The sequence below is a fragment of the Papio anubis genome, chromosome 10, assembly GCF_008728515.1.
Source record: "Papio anubis isolate 15944 chromosome 10, Panubis1.0, whole genome shotgun sequence".
Classification (NCBI taxonomy): Eukaryota; Metazoa; Chordata; class Mammalia; order Primates; family Cercopithecidae; genus Papio; species Papio anubis.
In genome coordinates this window covers 55016052-55034805 of record NC_044985.1, presented here as the reverse complement: position 1 = coordinate 55034805, position 18754 = coordinate 55016052, and the positions used below count along the sequence as shown (strand labels likewise).

The following is an 18754-nucleotide window of genomic DNA, read 5'->3' as shown; positions in this document are numbered from 1 at the left end:
GAATGATTTATGGTTGATTTAAGAGGGAGACAAGGAAAATAAGGCTACAGTGTATACCATCTGACTGCTGCAGACCAAGGATGTAAACAGTTAGCCATGGCTTTCCAGCCTCCTGGAAATCAGGATTCTGCTCATACAGAAAGGCGCCAGAATGTTTGTCTGAGTTAAGTGCATACTTCTTTTTTAGTATCTAAGAATAGTTATCCTCCTTTCCTCTCCCATTACTGCTTGGGTATCCTTAAAAATCCTCACCAGCTATTAAGTATCATGGAGTTACGCAAAGAGGTCTGCAGGGAACTTGATGGCTTCCCAAAGCAGATCAGAGAAACTCCCAGGAGGCCCTAGGCTTGAAAGGTGAGCAGCTCTATTTTGTTGCTGTTATGTGTGTGATGTACTTTTATGTTAGAAAACTGAGGTTTGGAGGATTTAGGAGAGTGAGGTGAATCTTCCAAAAATATCTAACAAAGTATGCTGAGAAGGTAAGTTAGAGCGGAAAACACGTGACCATTCCTTGGCCTTGGGTCACTTAAGTTATAACCTCCCTTCAGAGAGTAGAGAACAAACATTGCCTCTGAGACAAAAATAAGAACTTCTTTTTGTTTGTTGGTTTGTTTGTTGTGAGAGAGGGTCTGGCTCTGTCACCCAGGATAAAGTGCGGTGACGTGATCATGGCTCACTGCAGCCTCAACCTCCTGGGCTCAGGTGATCCTTCTACTTCAGCCTCCTGAGTAGCTGGGACCACAGGTGCGTGCCAGTACACCTGGCTACTTTTAAAATTTTTTGTAGAGACAGGGTCTCCTTATGTGGCCCAGGCTGTTCTCAAACTCCTGTCCTCAAGCCATCCTCCCACCTCGGCCTCCCCAAGTGCCGGCATTATAGGCGTGAACCGCCATGCCTGGCCAAAATAAGAAGTTTTTGAGCTATCCTATAGGGTGTCTGAGTTTTGAAATGGGAAAAGAGAGATATATTTGACTAAAAGTAGTAGGATTTTCATATGAGAGAGACAGTCTAGAGGGAGGTCAGTGCTGGTCCTCAAGTCCTTGGGACTACTAGAGAAATATAAGGGGAGAAGATGAAAAACAGTAACAACCAAAATGTTGCCAAAGGTTAAAAACAATGAGCCTGTGACAATGCTTTCTGAATAGCAAAGGAAACAGATTAGATGAGGAAAATAATGTTAGGCTTTATGCCCAGGAACCTGAGCCAATGAAGCCTATCAGTGACCAGAGTTCCATTACCTTAGGAAACTGACTCCAGGCTCTCTCGTCATGTCTGTTTATAGGCATTCTCCCCACATTCATATCTCGCCCTTATTTCCTAGTTGTGTTTCCTTTGAAAACTTATACTCCTTGAGCCTGTGCTAAGACTGCAGAGGTCCATCCAAACCTGGACCACAGTAGCTAGCGAGATCCAAGTGTACGCTTGGTGTGCAGGGTGCCCGTCTCAGGAGCATAGTCAGAGAAGAGCTGATACAGCGAGGGTAGATGGAGAGGTGAGGATTCTCTCTGTCTGCCTGCATTGTCCTCTCCACCCTCTTGTTTTCTTGGCAGAATCCTTGATCATTCAGGATCTACTCAAATGTTATTTTCTATTATCTCTCTGTAAACCCCATTGATGGAAAGAGCTCTATTCCCATGGCATCTTGTACATAGCATTAATTACGCATTTGCTGCATTGTTTTCTAATAGTTTGTGTGTCCATCTTTCTTACGGGACCATCAACTCTAAGATGTTAAGGACTGTATTTTGCATCTATCTCCAGCCCTGAAGCAGTGTCCAGAAGTACATTGTGCTGTATGGAAGCTGTCAGCTACATGTGGGTATTGAGCACTTGAAATGTGATAAATTCCAACTGAGATTGTTGCGAGTGTAAAATACACATCAGGTTTTGTCAAGCTAGTATGAATAAGAGAATGTAGGCTGGGTACAGTAGCTCATACCTGTAATCCCAGCAGTTTTGGAGGCTGAGGCAGGCAGATCACTTGAGGCCGGGAGTTCGAGACCAGTCTGGCCAACATGGCAAAACCCTGTCTACTAAAAATAAAAAAAATTGGCCAGGCGTGGTGGTGAATGCCTGTAATCCCAGCTACTTGGGAGGCTGAGGCTCAAGAATCACTTGAACCTGAGATGCAGAGGTTGCAGTAGGCCGAGATCGCACCCCTGCACTCCAGCCTGGGCAACACAGTAAGACTCTGTCTCAACGAAAAAAAAAAAAAAAGAGCCAGGCATGGTGGCTCATGCCTGTAATCCCAGCACTTTGGGAGGCCGAGGCGAGTAGATCACCTGAGGTCGAGAGTTCGAGACCGTGCTGGCCAACATGGGGAAACCCTGACTCTACTGAAAATGCAGAAATTAGCCAGGCATGATGCAGGCACCTGTAATCCCAGCTACTCAGGAGGCTGAGGCAGGAGAACCATTTGAACTCAGGAGACGGAGGTTGCAGTGAGCCGAGATCTCACCACTGCACTCCAGCCTGGGCAACAGAGAGAGACTCTGTCTCAAAAAAAAAAAAAAAAAAGACAGAGAATGTAAACTATCTCACTAATAAATTTTTATGATTACATGTTAAAATGATAATATTTGGGATGTATTGTGTTAAATAGGATATATTATTAAAATTAATTGTATCTGCATCTTTTTACTGTCTTACATGGCTACTAGAAAATTTAAAAGTATATATATGGCTCCTGTTATACTTTTATTGGACAGGGATGGTCTAGAACATAGTAGAGGCTTGTTTGAGTCAGGGTCTTAGCAGGCAAAAGAAAATACATTCATTTTGGATTTTGAAGAGATGTTAATGAAGGGGCAATTTATAGAAGTGTGGGCAAGGTTAAGGAAACCCACAAAGGATGCTGAAGCACCAAGAGACTAGCAAAAGAGGGGAGCAGTTAGCCTACAAAGGAGAGGAAAAGCCATTACTAGAGCTGGTGAGCACTGGAGGTGCCTAAGAGGAGCACCCAGCAGGAGCTCTAGTTCCCGTCACTGCCAGAACCATATCTTGCTCCCACTGGCTGTAGGGAATCAGAAGCCGGAGGGCAGAGATCCTGGATGATGTAGCCCTTAGGGGACCATTCCCACCACCCCCGGGCAGAGAAGAATGGAGAATAGGTGAGGGCAGGAGGAGAGCATGGGATAAAGAGTAATGAGCACAGAGCTCAGTACATTTGTTCAGTGAATGAATGAAATGAAACTAGTCACTAAGGAGAGAATGGAGGATGGTGCAAAATTAACTTTTTCCCATCTGGGATTATTTTGCAGTAGTGCTTTTCAAACTGTTCTGTGACACTGAAGAGTTTAATGAAATTATGTTAGGGGTTCCACAGACATTTCTTTCCTGTTCTAAATATATGTATTTCTAACTTTTAAAATACTGCCCTCGAGGATGGGCATGGTGGCTCACATCTGTAATCCCAGCACTTTAGGAGGCCAAGGCAGGTGGATCACTTGAGGTCAGGAGTTTGAGACCAACCTGGCCAACATAGTGAAACCCCATCTCTACTTAAAATATAAAAATTAGCTGGGCATGGTGGCACATGCCTGTAGTCCCAGCTATTCGGGAGGCTGAGGCAGGATAATTGCTTGAACCTCAGAGGCAGAGGTTGCAGTGAGCTGAGATTGCACCACTGTGTTCCAGCTTGGGCAACAGAATGAGACTCCATCTCAAAAAAAAAAAAAAAAAACTCGCCTAAAGCACAGGAACATGCACATCCAAACGTGTTATATATCAAAATTTTTAACACATGGGAAACAGGTCACACATCAACTTGTGCTGCCAGGTGAATTTTTGTGCAAGCCTAAAAACAAGAGTTTCTCCTGTCTCTTTTGTGGTTTTATTTGAATATTATTTTTTATTCTTTTAATTTTTCTAGTCAGTCTCTGCTTATCCATTAATTGAACATCTTAAATGTGTCACTTATTAACGTTTAGGTCTGCATTAGTGCTTTAGAAAAATTCAGGTCTACACGTGTCCATTTATATAAAATTGCACACATTAGTATACCATTGTAACACATGGGCACAGCTCAATTAAATGCTGAGCAATGTTCAGGAATGTGTATTTGACACATGTTCATGTCTCATCACGTATCTCACTTGCTATCATGTTTATGTAAAAATGATACATTCATGTTAAGGAATTCTACAATAGCAGATATTGTAGGAATTCAATCTGAAATGCATTTCTGGCCATTTGCATTTGATGTTCCCTATGCTTTGAAGGTATTTCCTTCAGCTCTTGGTAAGGCTGAGATTAAGATGTTCCTTAGTTCTATTTATCCTTTTATCCTTTAGCTTTTAGCTGAAATGTTTCCTCCTTGGGAAAGGCTTCCCTGACCACCTAATCACTTAAGTAGGTTCCCCTCCCCATTCTTTCTTTAAGCATTATTTCAGCCTTCATAGCACTTATCACAATTGGTAACTATTTTGCGTAATTACCTCTTTATTGGTTTTTGCCTGTTTCCCTAACAAGAATTTAAATTTCATCAGTGTAGGAATGGGGTCTCTACTTAGCATGGGTCAGGGACTATTTGAGCTTTACCCATATTCATTCATCTACTCACAATCACCTTGTGAGGGCCCCTTTGAGAGACAAGGACACTGAGATGCAGAGAGGGTAAGTGGCCCGGTCAAGGTCTCCTAAGCTATCATATGAGAGAGCCAGGATTCAAACCCAGGAATCAGTGGGGGCCCAAGAGTACAGCAGCATGTTTAACATCAAAGGCTTCCAACTCCAGGCCCCAAAGTGCTAACAAAAACACTGGATTTTTGTTTTTCTTTTCTTTTTTTTTGAGACAGAGTCTCGCTCTGTCACCCAGGCTGGAATGCAGTGGCACCATCTCCACTCACTGCAAGCTCCACCTCCCAGGTTCAAGCGATTCTTCTGCCTCAGCCTCCCGAGTAGCTGGGATTACAGGTGCCTTGGCCTCCCAAAGTGCTGGGATTACAGGCATGAGCCACTGCACCCGGCCCAGCAAATACATATTCTTCCAACTCATGGATGAGAAACTGATGTCCACGCATGGTCTGAGACATGGTACTATGTAGCACGTAGGAGAATCGGAATTCCAGGCAGGTGATAGGGCATGATGGTTAGGAGGATAGGTTCAAATCTTCATTCTGCCATTTTTGGGCTGGGTGATCTTTGGAAAGGTACTTAATTTCTCTAGGTCTCAACTCATTTGTAAAATGGGGATAATAGTACCTACCTCATAAGGTTATTGTAATAGTTATAATAATTCACATAACCCAGCACCGTAGGAAGCTTTCAAAAAATGTTAGCCTGGTCAGGCACGGTGGCTCATGCCTGTAATCCCAGCACTTTGAGAGGCCAAGGTGGGAAGATCACGAGGTCAGGAGTTCAAGACCAGCCTGGCCAGCATGGTGAAACCCTGTCTCTACTAAAAATACAGAAAAATTAGTCAGGAATGGTGGTGCGCACCTGTAGCCCCAGCTACTCGGAAGGCTGAGGCAGAAGAATTGCTTGAACCTGGGAGGTGGAGGTTGCAGTGAACCGAGATCATGCCACTGTGCTCCAGCCAACAGAGTGAGACACCATCTCAAAAAAAAAAAAAAAAAAAAGTATTTGCTGAGCGCATCTGTGTTCTCTGGGTGGAGAGCTGGAGGGCAGGTGTATGTAGACGAGTTCATTCTTAGCAGAGGTCACCAGGAAACCATTTGCTCATTCTGAACTATGTCCTGTCCTCTCCAAATGGTGTTCTTTTTGGGCCTCTCAGTTTAACATTGTCATTTTCCTGTGGAAATGCTGGGAAACACAATATGTGGAAATTAAACAACATACTCCTAAATAACTCATGGGTCAAAGAACAAAGAAGAAATCAAAAGAGAATCTGAAAATAATTTGAGAGGCAAAAAGTACTTTGAAAGGAGGAAAAATGAAGACACAACATACCAAAACTTAGGGGATATAACTGAAGCCTCCTGTGTACAGAATAGAGGGGACTTCAAAAAGTTCATGGAAAATTATTAAATTAAAAGATAAAAATGAAAAATATAAGCTTTATTTTTCAACATAAGCTCCATCAAGTCCAAGACACTTTTGTAAACAATGATACCAGCCATTTAATCTTTTCCTAAAGAATGCAGGGTCCTGGGAATGTAACCATGTCAAGGCAGTCTTTTTTTTTCTTTTGAAATGGAGTCTCACTCTGTCACCCAGGCTGGAGTGCAGTGGCATTATCTCAGCTCACTCCAACCTCCACCTCCTGTGTTTAAGCAATTCTCCTGCTTCAGCCTCCCAAGTGACTGAGATTACAGGCATGCACCACTATGCCAGGCTAGGCTAATTTTTTTTTTTTTTTTTTTAGTAGAGACAGGGTTCACCATGTTGACCCACCATGTTGACCAGGCTGGTCTCGAACTCCTGGCCTCAAGTGACCCGCCTGCCTCGGCCTCCCAAAGTGCTGGGATTACAGGCGTGAACCACTGCACTCAGCCAGGGCAATCTTTTTTGCATTGTCATCTGAAGAAAAATGGATGCCCTGTAAAGGATATTTTTAATTTTTATTTTTAGAGACAGAGTCTCACTCTGTTGCCAGGCTGGAGTGCAGTGGTGAGATCATAGCTCACTGCAACCTTGAACTTCTGGGCTCAAGCAGTCCTCCTGCCTCAGCCTCTCAAGTAGTTAAGAGTACGGGTGCATGCTGCCACACCCAGCTAATTTATTAAATTTGTAGTAGAAATGAGGTCTCGCTATGTTGCTCAGGCTGGTCTCGAACTCCGGGCCTTAAGCAGTCCTTCCACCTCAACGTCCCAAAGTGTTGGAATTACAGGTGTAAGACACCAGGCTTGGCTAAAGACTTTTTAAGATTACAAAACAAAAAGAATTTCAGGGCTGGGCACAGTAGCTCACCCTGTAATCCCAGCACTTTGGGAGGCCAAGGCAGAAGTATTGCTTGTGTCCAGGAGTTCAAGGCCAGCTTGGGCAACATAGAAAGACCCCTGCTGATCTCTTTGGGACATTGTCTCCATAAACTTTTTGTAAAGCATCAATGATTTCACTATTTTTCTACCCAAACCATACATTTGATGTTAGTTCTTTTTTTTTTTTTTTTTTTTTTTTTAGACGGAGTCTTGCTCTGTCCCAAGCAGGAATGTAGTGGCGTTATCTCGGCTCGCTGCAACCTCCACCTCCCCGATTCAAGCAATTCTCCTGCCTCAGCCTCCCGAGTACCTGGGATTACAGGTGCGTGCCACCATGCCCTGCTAATTTTTGTATTTTTAGTAGAGACGGAGTTTCACCATGTTGGCCAGGCTGGTCTTGATCTCCTGACCTCAGGTGATCCGCCCACGTCAACCTCCCAAAGTGCTGGGATTACAGGTATGAGCCACTGTGCCCAGCCTTGACGTTAGTTGTTGCTTCAGTTTTATTAATAGAATTCATGTTGCTCTGATGGGGACTGTTCTCAAACTGATGTCTTATCCTTCTTAGTGCCCCAAACTAGATCCTGTTCAGACATGCTATAACAAATTAGTATGAGTTTATTTTTGTGCACACATTTTGAACTATCTGTGTAGGTTTTTCATAATACACATTTTCCCTGAATTTTTTTGAAGAGCTCCTCATCTATTTGTGTGTTTAACTTCCTTCTATCCTCTCTTTCACATGATTCACTTTTTTTTTTAAATTTATTTAAGCAACCACTTACTGAAGGCCAACTCTGGGCCAGACACTGTGCTGAGGTTTGGAGACATGGATGACCAGAGCACGGTCACAGTCCTCTAGGGATGCTAGGCAGATGGAGCCCATAAACTAATGATTACACCAATTAATTGGCTAAGGATTTGAACCAGGATTCTAGTCAGCAGGACCAGAGGAAAGATATTACCCTTTTGGCCTGTTACTGTCTCATTTTGTTTTTTATTATATCTTTCTCCAGCTTTCCTTTTCTCTCAAAGACTTTCTTTTCTGGCTATCTCATATTTCCTTTTTTTCCTACTTTTTAATTATTTATACAGCCAATTCCAGGTGACCTCTTTTGTGAATTTTATACAATTAATGCTTGGTCCCCCAACTGCTGAAATCTGGATTTAATCCTCCACAATCAGCCCCCCACTCCCCAGAATGATGAATGCTCAGGGAACAGGGATTAATTGTAACATTAGCCTAAGGAAAGCTGAACGAGGCAGTCATTAGTTCTTTACCACTCCCTATTTCTCTGCTTTCCACAAAATTTAGGATTTCTTCCCAACCCAAAGTCATAGAAATGACTTTTAAAAAAAATTTTCCTCAATTCTCTGCTCCATCTCTAGAGGCACAAACATTACAAATAGGTGTCTGTGACTTCTTTCCTGCTGCCCCTGGAATTGTGGAATGTTGTTTTGAAATTCTTCTTTGGATTTTTGTATCCAGAGTTATATCCCCAATTCTTTTTTTTTTTTTTTTTTTTTTGAAAGGCCTCACATATTTATTACTGAACCCAGCCAACCAACGCATTCATAATAGATTCAGAGAGGAAAATACGTCGAACTCTCCAGAGAGTGGTGACATTTTCAGTTTGATACGGTAATGTGATCGTGACCTTCAGACAGCACAAATATATGTGCCATCTCATGTGCAATTCCTTATAGACCCAGCTTGGTTCTTCTCCAGTGTCTCCTTTTGGAGTTGTACCTTATTTTATTTCCAGTTTTCATCCGAATCCACTGGGGAATGGGACGATTTTGCTTTTGTTTCTTGGCCAGGAATCGCTTAATCCTGAAAGTCTTGTGAGAAGACATGGCGAGAAGTGGAAGCAAGAACACACCACGATGGCGGAGAAAGGAAAAGAGGGCTTTTTTTTTTTTTTGAGACGGAGTCTGGCTCTGTCGCCCAGGCTGGAGTGCAGTGGCCGGATCTCAGCTCACTGCAAGCTCCGCCTCCCGGGCTTACGCCATTCTCCTGCCTCAGCCTCCCGAGTAGCTGGGACTACAGGCGCCCGCCACCTTGCCTGGCTAAGTTTTTGTATTTTTAGTAGAGACGGGGTTTCACTGTGTTAGCCAGGATGGTCTCGATCTCCTGACCTTGTGATCCGCCCGTCTCGGCCTCCCAAAGTGCTGGGATTACAGGCTTGAGCCACCGCTCAAGCCTTTATATCCCCAATTCTTAGCATACTGCCTGACACATAATAGGTTTTTGATAAATATATGTGAAAATAAATGCAAAGTTAAAAGAGAGAAAAATATTAGTACATGATTTTTGCATGAACAGTGTTGCTATGTTTTTATTTAGAAGTTTATGCATCCATTTGACCCCTAAATTATATGGTCCTCAAGAATAAGGGGACTAGTTTTTCTTCTTCTTTGTATTCTCTCCTGCCCTGTGCCTAAAATAATGCCTGGTAGGATACAAAACCATAATCTATATTTGTTGAATGAAGAATGAGTAAAGACTAGACAGCTGATATCTGTGATTGATGTGGATGAGGATTTATATTACTAATGTTGTATTAACTATTTTCTGGAACAAAGTGTAAATAACTTGGGTAAATAAACTATAAATGGGATTAGAGGAAGGTCTTGGAGAAGAAACATCATGGGTGGCACTAATGCCGGGGGAGCCCCTGCTTAAGATGGCTGCACCTGCCACTGTTTCACTCCCCTGGAGATAGAACTCTGGAGACAGCTTTGCACGTGGAATAGGGGTACAAGAGTGTGAACATGTGGCTGTGGGATTTTGTTAATGTAGTAATTTCCTTCCAAACACTTGAAAAAGACTTTTCTAATTCTATTCTATTGCTATTGCCTCTGTGCTGTCGCCTCATATCACATTTAAATTCTATGACTTGTCTAGTTAATATGGACATGCATAACAAGTGGGCCCAGATCTTATTCTAAATGGAAGCCAGAGCCAGTGTCCAGACACTAGAAAAGCGTGATTACTCCAAGAGCAGAGTTGTGTTTTCTGAGAGGGCTTTGAGCAGTGTCTATGGAACTCCAGATGTAAATTTCTGCATTAGACAAGTAAAAAGATTTATGAAATACGTTTATCCTCTTTCTTGGAGAAAAAAAAACTTCTCTTTTGCGAAAAGACTTAGTGTTTGAGTACTTCTTGACCCTTAAGGGAAAGGAAGAAAATTATATCAGAAATCTATGCATGCTAAAATAATATTCATTCAAAATGAGAAATGATTGATTCTTTCCATATGTTCTTAGACTATTTCAATTTAAGTTAATTTTGCAGGAGTCATTAACCGTCTCCACAAAATTTGTTTGGATTTTCTCCGAATGCTGGCTTTGGCACACCTGCAGCCAGTGCATGTCTTTATGGTTAATCCGTAGGAATCAAAATTAATTTCAGTGAAACAGCTAAATTGTCCTCAAGAGTCCTTACTCATGTGTCTGGTTAGCATTCACGAGAGGCAGTAAACACAGCCTGACAAGGGTGATAGAAATGTTTCAAGGGACCTTTCCAAGTTTTCTTGCTATCTTTTTTCTTTTTAATTTGCAGGTGCAAAAATTCCATTTATAATTCTTTAATTCCAAGGGCAATGGGTATCTTGGGGTCTCAGATTCAGGACAAGTGGCCAGCTGGGATACAATATTCTGCTTGCAAGTCATGGCAGGTGCAGAAGGAGGGCAAGCCATTAAAAGTTTGGCCTGTTCTCCTTTTCTCTCTTTTTGTGCTTCCTTTTCCTCTTCTAGACGGGTGTACAATTACATGAGCTGAATTAGTTATCTCCCAAAGCTGTGCTGTTGTACATCCAGGAAAAGGACTTGATTATTCAACCCATGGTTCCAGGAGCCTTATTTGGGTTCTTTTGTGCAGCAGAAGAAAAAAGTGCTGAGTGCACCCTCTATTTGTTTTGCGATTTGCCTGCTGGGCACATTGTTTGCTATCACTCTGGTTTCAATAGATGTCTTTCCATGGAGGTTTTAGCGTGTCTATATTTAGAAAACAATAAAAGATGTATAAGATGGAAAAATTAGGGGAAAGCAGAAGTGCACTGAGGAGGAGAGAAAAGGGCAAGAGACAATCATGGATCCTTCTCATGACAGGAGCTGTCCCTAGCATCCAGGCTTGATTTCTTTCTTGCCTTGCCAAGTGTTCCACTGTGTAATGTGGAGTTATTAAGTGTGGAGATGAGGGGAGGAACAAGAGACAAGGAAAACATAGCTCCAGTACTCTATGGTGTCTTTGGAGTGAGTTTTGCCAAGGCGTGTACCAGACACAGTGTGAGAATCCAGGAAGGGAGAGATATGTCAGCTGTGAGAGGCATATCCATGCAGTTATGACGGCCACATGTGGTCTCCTTTGTTGGGCTTTGTCAGCATATGAGCTGCTGATGAGGATGACTTCTTTCCCAACCAGGAATGGTTTGTATGGCTTTTCTGCAAGCTATTGTTGAGAGCTTAGGTTTGGGGATTCCTGAGGTGGGTGTAACTAGAGCGGGCTCTGGTCTATCTTCACTCAGACTTTGATGCTTTGAAAAGATTAACAGGCAAAATACTCAGAGATTAAAAACAAATAAACAGATGGAAAAAGAAAGGAAGGATGGAGAAGTTGAAAGCAAGGAAGAAATGACTTTGAGATGGTCTAATCTCTTGACCTGTGTAGCTATAATGACTTCATTGCACATGATCTCAGATAGTAGGTTTATTTGATTGTGGGCCTGGTATATGTTTGTTCAGTTTTACATGATCTCCTTAATGCTGTGTGGAATATTGTGAACTTGTAGTTATTTATGTATGTATGTATATATCTACTTACTTATTTAACTGTACACCTAGCATGGAGACACAGCTAGTTGGGTACTTAACAAATAGATATATGAGTTGCCATAGCTACAAACTACTACTAACAGTAAGATGTTCATAGCCATTTTCTTTTTTTTGAGATGGAGTTTTGCTCTTGTTGCCCAGGCTGGAGTGCAATGGCGCGATCTCGGCTCACTGCAACCTCCGCCTCCTAGGCGATTTTCCTGTCTCAGCCTCCTGAAGAGTTGAGAATACAGGTGCCCACCACCAAGTCCAGCTAATTTTTGTATTTTTAGTAGAGATGAGGTTTCACCATGTTGGCCAGGCTGGTCTTGAACTCCCGACCTCAGGTGATCCACCCGCCTCAGCCTCCGAAAGTGTTGGGATTATAGGCATGAGCCACCATGCCCAGCCCCCATTTTTTTGATGTTAAAAATGCAATGAAAAAAGAGAAGAGAAGGTTTATTTGGCCACAAAAATCATAATGACTTTAAGATGTATAATTTAACACCAATTTCTTCCTTAAAAAGTTAAAGGCCCATGACCATTTTAAGTGATATGATTAGGAAAAATACAATTGTGTGATGAAGTACCACTATCAGGTTTCAGCTGCCTGGTTAGACTTCACCACAGGACTAGCCCTGTCTCAAAACATCAGATTCCAGTGTTGTGAATAAGAAAGTAGCCCCTAGTAGTCCATCCTTCTATCGGGGTACGTAACTTTCCTCCAGCGTTGAATCGCTTTTCTAGGTGGAAAGTTTTGGATATAACTCCTTCTGACCTGTTCCTCTCCAGGCCAGACCCCTGAACTTTCCTGAGAAAAGGAAGCAGCCCACAACCTATCTCTGCCTCATGGTCTCCATGCAGACTGGAAAAAAGAAAATAATACTGCCAGAAAACTTGAGTTCCGCTTCTGGCCCAGTCACTCGTGTGCAATGTAGAAAAATTAACTTCATTTCCCTGGACCTCAGGTCCTCATGGATGTAAAGAAGTGTGCTACTTGCTCTGATACTTCAAAAGACAGTTTATGGAGTAGCAAATGATGTCATGAAAAGAATGAAGGCTTTGGAGTCAGCCAGATCTGGTTCATTATTCAACAAATCTTTATTTAGCATCTACTATATGGCAGGCGCTATTCTTGGTGCCAGATGCTGCCTATGTGAAGCTCACATTTTAATGTGTGGACCAATACTAGTTAGTCTGTGGCCTTGGGCAAATCATTTAGCCCCTCTAAGCTTGTTTTTTCCACCTATAAAATGGACATTATAATAACATTTCAAGATGCGTTGTCAGGATTAGATACAATGATATTCAAAGCAGCTATTATACAGTAGAGGCTCAATGAATGGTATGTAAATAATACTATACAATATATGAGAAAACACTGTTTTCAATTGTACAATTCTATTCAGATATGCAAATTATTATTTTTTTATCTCTGTACTGTGTGACTCTAAAGCCATAGACAATCACAAAATTACACTGCAGATTTAATAAATTTCCTTCTCTTTACTGCCTTAAAAGCAACTTCATTTATCAAAGAAATATTTTTTGAGTCTCTACTATGCATTAAATACCAGGCTAGCACTAGGGATATGGAAATAAATGAGACTTCCCTGCCCTTACTTAGGATCATAACAGTAAATGTTTGGATTTCACCAGGGTCCTCACTTTTGGAGAGCTTATTCTTCCAGAGTTTATATTAGTTATTGACTGCTTAGAAAGAAATCAAGAAAGGAAAACAACTCTCTACTTGGCAAGTGGGTTAAGCTAAGGTGTTATTAGAGAGACCTAAAGCTCTGTATATAAGACCCCTGGCAATCTCACTCTACTCAAAATGAAACAGGAGAACACATCTTCCTATAGCTGCCTTAGAGGTAAAATTTCAATCTACCAACATCTTTTGCAACAGAAGAAAATCAATTAAGTTATTTACTATACCCCGCCACGTGACCAATGTTGTTACACATGTTTCAGAAATGTAAATGAAAATAAGGAGATATTCCTAGAGATCAGCAGGAGACATGACACCTGCCCTTGAGGTAGGAGGTAGAATGTGTTCATTTATTTACTCATTTATTTAGACATGAACAATCTGTTTAGTAGCCATGGCGTTTGAGGAATCACACTGAGTGCTGGGAACACTAAGTGGGAGAACCAATAAAGTGGAAGAACAGTTATTGAGCACCTATTGTGCACCAGGCACTGCCCATCATTTCACTTTCATCATCTCAATGCATTTCCATCAATCCTAAAATAATTTTTTTTTAAAAAAAGGTTGTATGTTTCGACCTAAAGGCGTTCATTGGGGTGTGACAGGACAGAAAGCATCAATCCACAGCAAGAAGGAATGCCATGGAGGAAAAGGTCCCGAGCCAGTGAGCTCAGTAGAGGAGAGAATGGTTCACTGTCCCCAGAGGGTAGGGGCAAGCTTTGCAGAGGTTGTGGCATTCTAGTTTTTAAGCAGGAGCAACACAGGTGAAAGAGATCACTACGAGGTAGGCAGGGATACAGATGACAGAGAGATAGGGATTGACAGCACAGACCATTCGTGCTATAGGAGCTGGCCAAACCCCAAGGCTCTCAGAGCACCAGGTTACCAGTTGTTTCCCAAGCATTCACCCAGAATAGTTGCTCATCTGAGAAACTCTGTTTCCCTGAAATAATGACACTGGGATTCAGATTTCTAGCCCAATTCATGGTGCACTTGGGTCCTCACTTATAATTCATTCTTGGTTTTATGAAGAAAACAGTTTCCTTCTGCTCTGTGCTCTGTTTTAGAGTCAAGAGCTGATCTTTGCACGGATGCCATGCTAGATCTTTATTTGTTTTGTGCTGATAAGATTTAGGAGTGAGAAGTGGAAAACAAACTGATCCTCTCTATCTCCCACTACTGGGTTTTGATAGATAAAGTGATCCTCTTGAAGTTTTTCTTCTTTCATTTGGAAAGTGTCATAAGATATAGGTTTAGCTGGGTGCGGTGGCTCACACCTGTAATCCCAGCACTTTGGGAGGCTGAGGTGGGCATATCATGAGATCAAGAGATCCAGACCATCCTGGCCAACTTGGTGAAACCCCGTCTCTACTAAAAATACAAAAATTAGCTGGGCGTGATGGTGTGCGCCTGTAATCCCAGCTACTCAGGAGGCTGAGGCGGGAGAATCGCTGGAACCCGGCAGGTGGAGGTTGCAGTCAGTGAACCGAGATCGCTCCACTGCACTCCAGCCTGGTGATAGTGCAAGACTCCATCTAAAAAACAAACAAACGAACTACATATATATATATAGGTTAAGCACTAAGGTATGGTGTCAAGCTGGGAATGATGGCTTACACTTGTAATCCCAGAACTTTGTAAAGCCAAGGGGAGGGTGGATCACTTGAGGTCAGGAGTTTGAAACCATCCTCGCCAACATGGTGAAACCCCATCTCTACTAAAAATACAAAAATTAGCAGGGTGTGGTGTCGTACACCTGTAGTCCCAGCTACCCAGGAGGCTGAGGCAGAAGAATCGCTTAACCATGGGAGGCAGAGGTTGCACTGAGCCAAGATTGTGCCACTGCACTCCACCCTGGGTTACAGAGTGAGACGCCATCTCAAAAAAAAAAAAAAAAAAAAAAAAGTGTGGCACCAGATAGATATAAGTTCAAATCCCAGATCTACTTCTTATTAGTTGGGTGATCTTGAGTATTGACTTTTCACCCAAATTTGGACCCAAATTCTGAGAGGTGAGATACAACTATAAATGTGGAGTGCACCAAGGAAAACTTTAGAGAGCTCTTCTTTACCCCTCTGTTGTTTGAATAAACTGGTATAACTCAGTGATCACGTCTACAGTATCAAGGCCGTAGAGAAAGAAAAAAGCAACCACAGGCTGGCTCTCTAACTGGTTTGCTCTTCACTGCCTAATTCAGCAAGCTAATTTACCGGATCCACAAGGAAATTTTTAAGAGTTTTTTTGCCATAAATATGGTATACAGGCTCCACTTTATCTTGGAGGTCTGTGATTATGTTCAGAAAATAGCTTTTATTGAAAAGCTAAACTTGTGAATAGGTAGGAGGCTAGAACTTTCAACTTACAATAATAATAATAGCAATAATAATAACTTTGGGAGGCATTTACTATATGCCTGGCACGATTTTAAGCACTTTATTATGAATTGATTCATTTAATCTTATAGTCATCCTATGAAATGGGTACTATCATTATCTCTATTTTAAGATCAGGAAATTAGGCCAGGCACGAAGGCTCATGTCTGTAATCCCAACACTTTGGGAAGCCGAAGTGGAAGGATCCCTTGAGACCAGGAGATTGAGACCAGCCTAGGCAAAAAAGTGAGACCCTGTCTCTACAAAAAATTTTAAAAATTAGCCAGGCCTGGTGGCATGTGCCTATAGTCCCAGCTGCTCGGGAGGCTGAGGCAGAAGGATTGCTTGAGTCTGGGAGGTCAAGGCTTACAGTGAGCCATGATAATGCCACTGCACTCTAGCCTAGGCAACAGAGGAAGACTCTGTCTCAAAAAAAAGAAAAAGAAAATTGAGCCACAGAGAGGGACAGTGGCTTGCTGACTTGTCAGAGCCAGGATTTTTACCTACGCTGTCTGCTTTAGAGCCTGTGTCATGAACCTGTCTCCAGTTCTATAAGCCAACTTCTTTTAAAATAATTATAATAATAACTTTTTGTGTTCTAATTATAAAACTAAGTCATGGTAGGAATTTTTGAAAATAGAGAAAGGGGTAAAGAAACTGAAATTATTTATATTTTTATTACCCAGGGATAACACTTATTAACATTTGGGTCTATTTCCTTTTGGAAATTAAATTGCATATGTAATTCTCTTTTCAAATAGCATAACACCATATATGACTTTTTAAATTTAATGTTACAATTTGAGCATTTTCCCATGTTATTAAATATTTTTATAAACTGTAGATTTTAATGGCTGCAAATATTCCAATTATCTGGCGGTCCCATAATTTACTTTAAAAATCACATAATATTGGGCCATTCGGTTGTTTCCAGTGTTCTTGAGAAATGTTGGTTGTATTTCTGTGTTGGTTTCCGGAGGATGCCGTAGCCTGGTATTTTCAAGAGCTGCCCGGGCTGTTCGAAGAGTGGCTAATTTTCTACTGAAGAGACTGTGCCTGAATCCCTGTCCCCCAAGTAAGAACACCCTAAGCCACTGAAGACAGGTGAGAATTTTGAAAAGTCTCTTGAGTATCTGAATTCTCAGTGAGGGTCCAGAATCTTATTCAATTTTTTAAAAACTCGTATTATTTCCCCCTAGTTTAGTAAGTAAAACGTATCTTCTGTAAAAAAAAAAAAAAAAAGTAGTACATGAAAATGAACAAATAAGAAAAATAAAATTAAAATCACACCGCAGCTTGTCAAGTATTTATCTTTGCACACTACACACTATCTTATTACCTGTTGTTTTACTCAGTGACATAATATGCACATTTTCCTATTAATAAATGTAGGTCATCATACCAGATGGTAGCTGATCTCTGCCCAACTGCTCTCCCACCCTCAGGCCTGATCCCTACAGGCAATTGCTTTTCACTGATTTATGTTTGCATGAATATAAAGCGTGGTTCCTCCTTCTCCATTGTGCCACACTTACCAGAGACGAGTTCTTGTACTTTCCGAACTCAAAGCAGCTGCCCTGCCATCAAGGAGTTGGCCTTCTACTGGAGAAGTATATTATTGAAATAAATAAATAAATAAAATAAATCTGTTGAAAAGTGACCCAAAGTGGTGTTTTTAATAAGGGGGAATAAGGAAATGCGGGAATAAGGAAATATCCAGACCACTTTACAAACCCAAACCCTTTTTCCTATTTATGACACAGCCTATGGTGTTGAGTTTTTCTTGTATTTCTCTACCTTGAGCTGGTCGAGAAAGGACCTATCGAGTTAGCTATGCCCATCTATGATCCCCTGGTTAAATTTCTGCCTCTGACTTTTAAGGAGACACTTTTACCTCATCTTCTTCCTAATTTTCCCAAAAAGGAGAGTCCTATCCAAGTTGAGTCAGAAGCTAAGTCTAAACTTATTTTAAATGACTGTGTTTGAAATTAGTAAAGACAGGACTCTGAGCCCCTCCAGTCTGCCCAGACAGACTTTTTTTGTTTTTGTTTTTGAGATGGAGTCTCACCCTGTTGCCCAGGCTGGAGTGCAGTGGCACCATCACGGCTCACTGCAGCCTTGACGTCCCTGGGCTCAGGTGTCCTTCCACCTCAGCCTCCTGAGTAGCTGGGATTACGGGTGTGCGCACACCTGGCTTCTTGTTTTGTATTTTTTACAGACAGGATTTCACCATGTTTCCCAGTCTGGTCTCAAACTCCTGGGCTTAAGCCATCAGCCCGCCTCGGCCTCCCAAAGTGCTAACATTACAGGCATGAGCCACCACACTCAGCTCAGACAGACTAAAGGGATCTTTATACTATAAAGGGATCTTATACCCGGAGGAACTGTGTGCTTAGATATTACTATACTAAGACCACAAGTGGTAAAAATCAGATAAAGCAGTAGTCATCTTAGTTTGTGATCAAATTAATGCAGAAAAGGTAAAAAATGGTTCGACGTTATAAGCTCTCTGAGGAAATAGGCAGTTTCAGTTAACACTGCTGCGGCAATCCCTATCTCACAGCTTCAGCTTAATCCCATAGCAACACTCAGAACTCATTTATATTATAATTACAGTTGACCCTCAAACAATGCAAGGGTTAGGGGCACTGCCCTCCCCCTTCATCTTGTACAATAGAAAATTCTCCTATAGCTTTTGACTTCCCCCAAGCTGAACTAACTTAACTACTAATAGCCTCTATTGACCAGAAGCCTTACTGATAACCTAAACAATTGATTAACACATATTTTATATATGTATTATACACTGTATTTCTACAATACAGTAAGATAAAAGACAATGTTAAGAAAATCATAAAGAAGAGAACATACATTGTCAGTACTGTACTGTATTTATCCATACCAGAAGTTCACACCATCCATTTACAAGATATATCATCTGTCTGAAATGGTGGCAACTGCAGTGTCTGACTGCA

At 41.6% G+C, this 18754-nt stretch overlaps 2 protein-coding genes across 3 annotated transcripts in view; one reads left to right on the top strand and one right to left on the bottom strand.

The window, feature by feature from the left end:
* Positions 1 to 18754, top strand: part of METTL8 (methyltransferase like 8) — a 186677-nt gene that overhangs the window by 125822 nt on the left and 42101 nt on the right. Inside the window, exon 11 of one of the 2 annotated variants that reach the window (XR_004176552.1) lies at positions 7084 to 7214. The exons of the other annotated variant lie outside the window; for it this stretch is intronic. The gene's annotated coding sequence lies outside the window, so the exon portion shown is untranslated. Of the gene's footprint in view, positions 1 to 7083; positions 7215 to 18754 lie in introns of those variants that run through there. 2 annotated transcript variants of the gene reach the window in all.
* Positions 8388 to 8802, bottom strand: LOC108581327 (60S ribosomal protein L39). Its single transcript, XM_017946653.3, has one exon. The coding sequence runs from the start codon at positions 8736 to 8738 to the stop codon at positions 8583 to 8585; it is 156 nt and encodes a 51-aa protein (XP_017802142.1). The 5' UTR covers positions 8739 to 8802; the 3' UTR covers positions 8388 to 8582.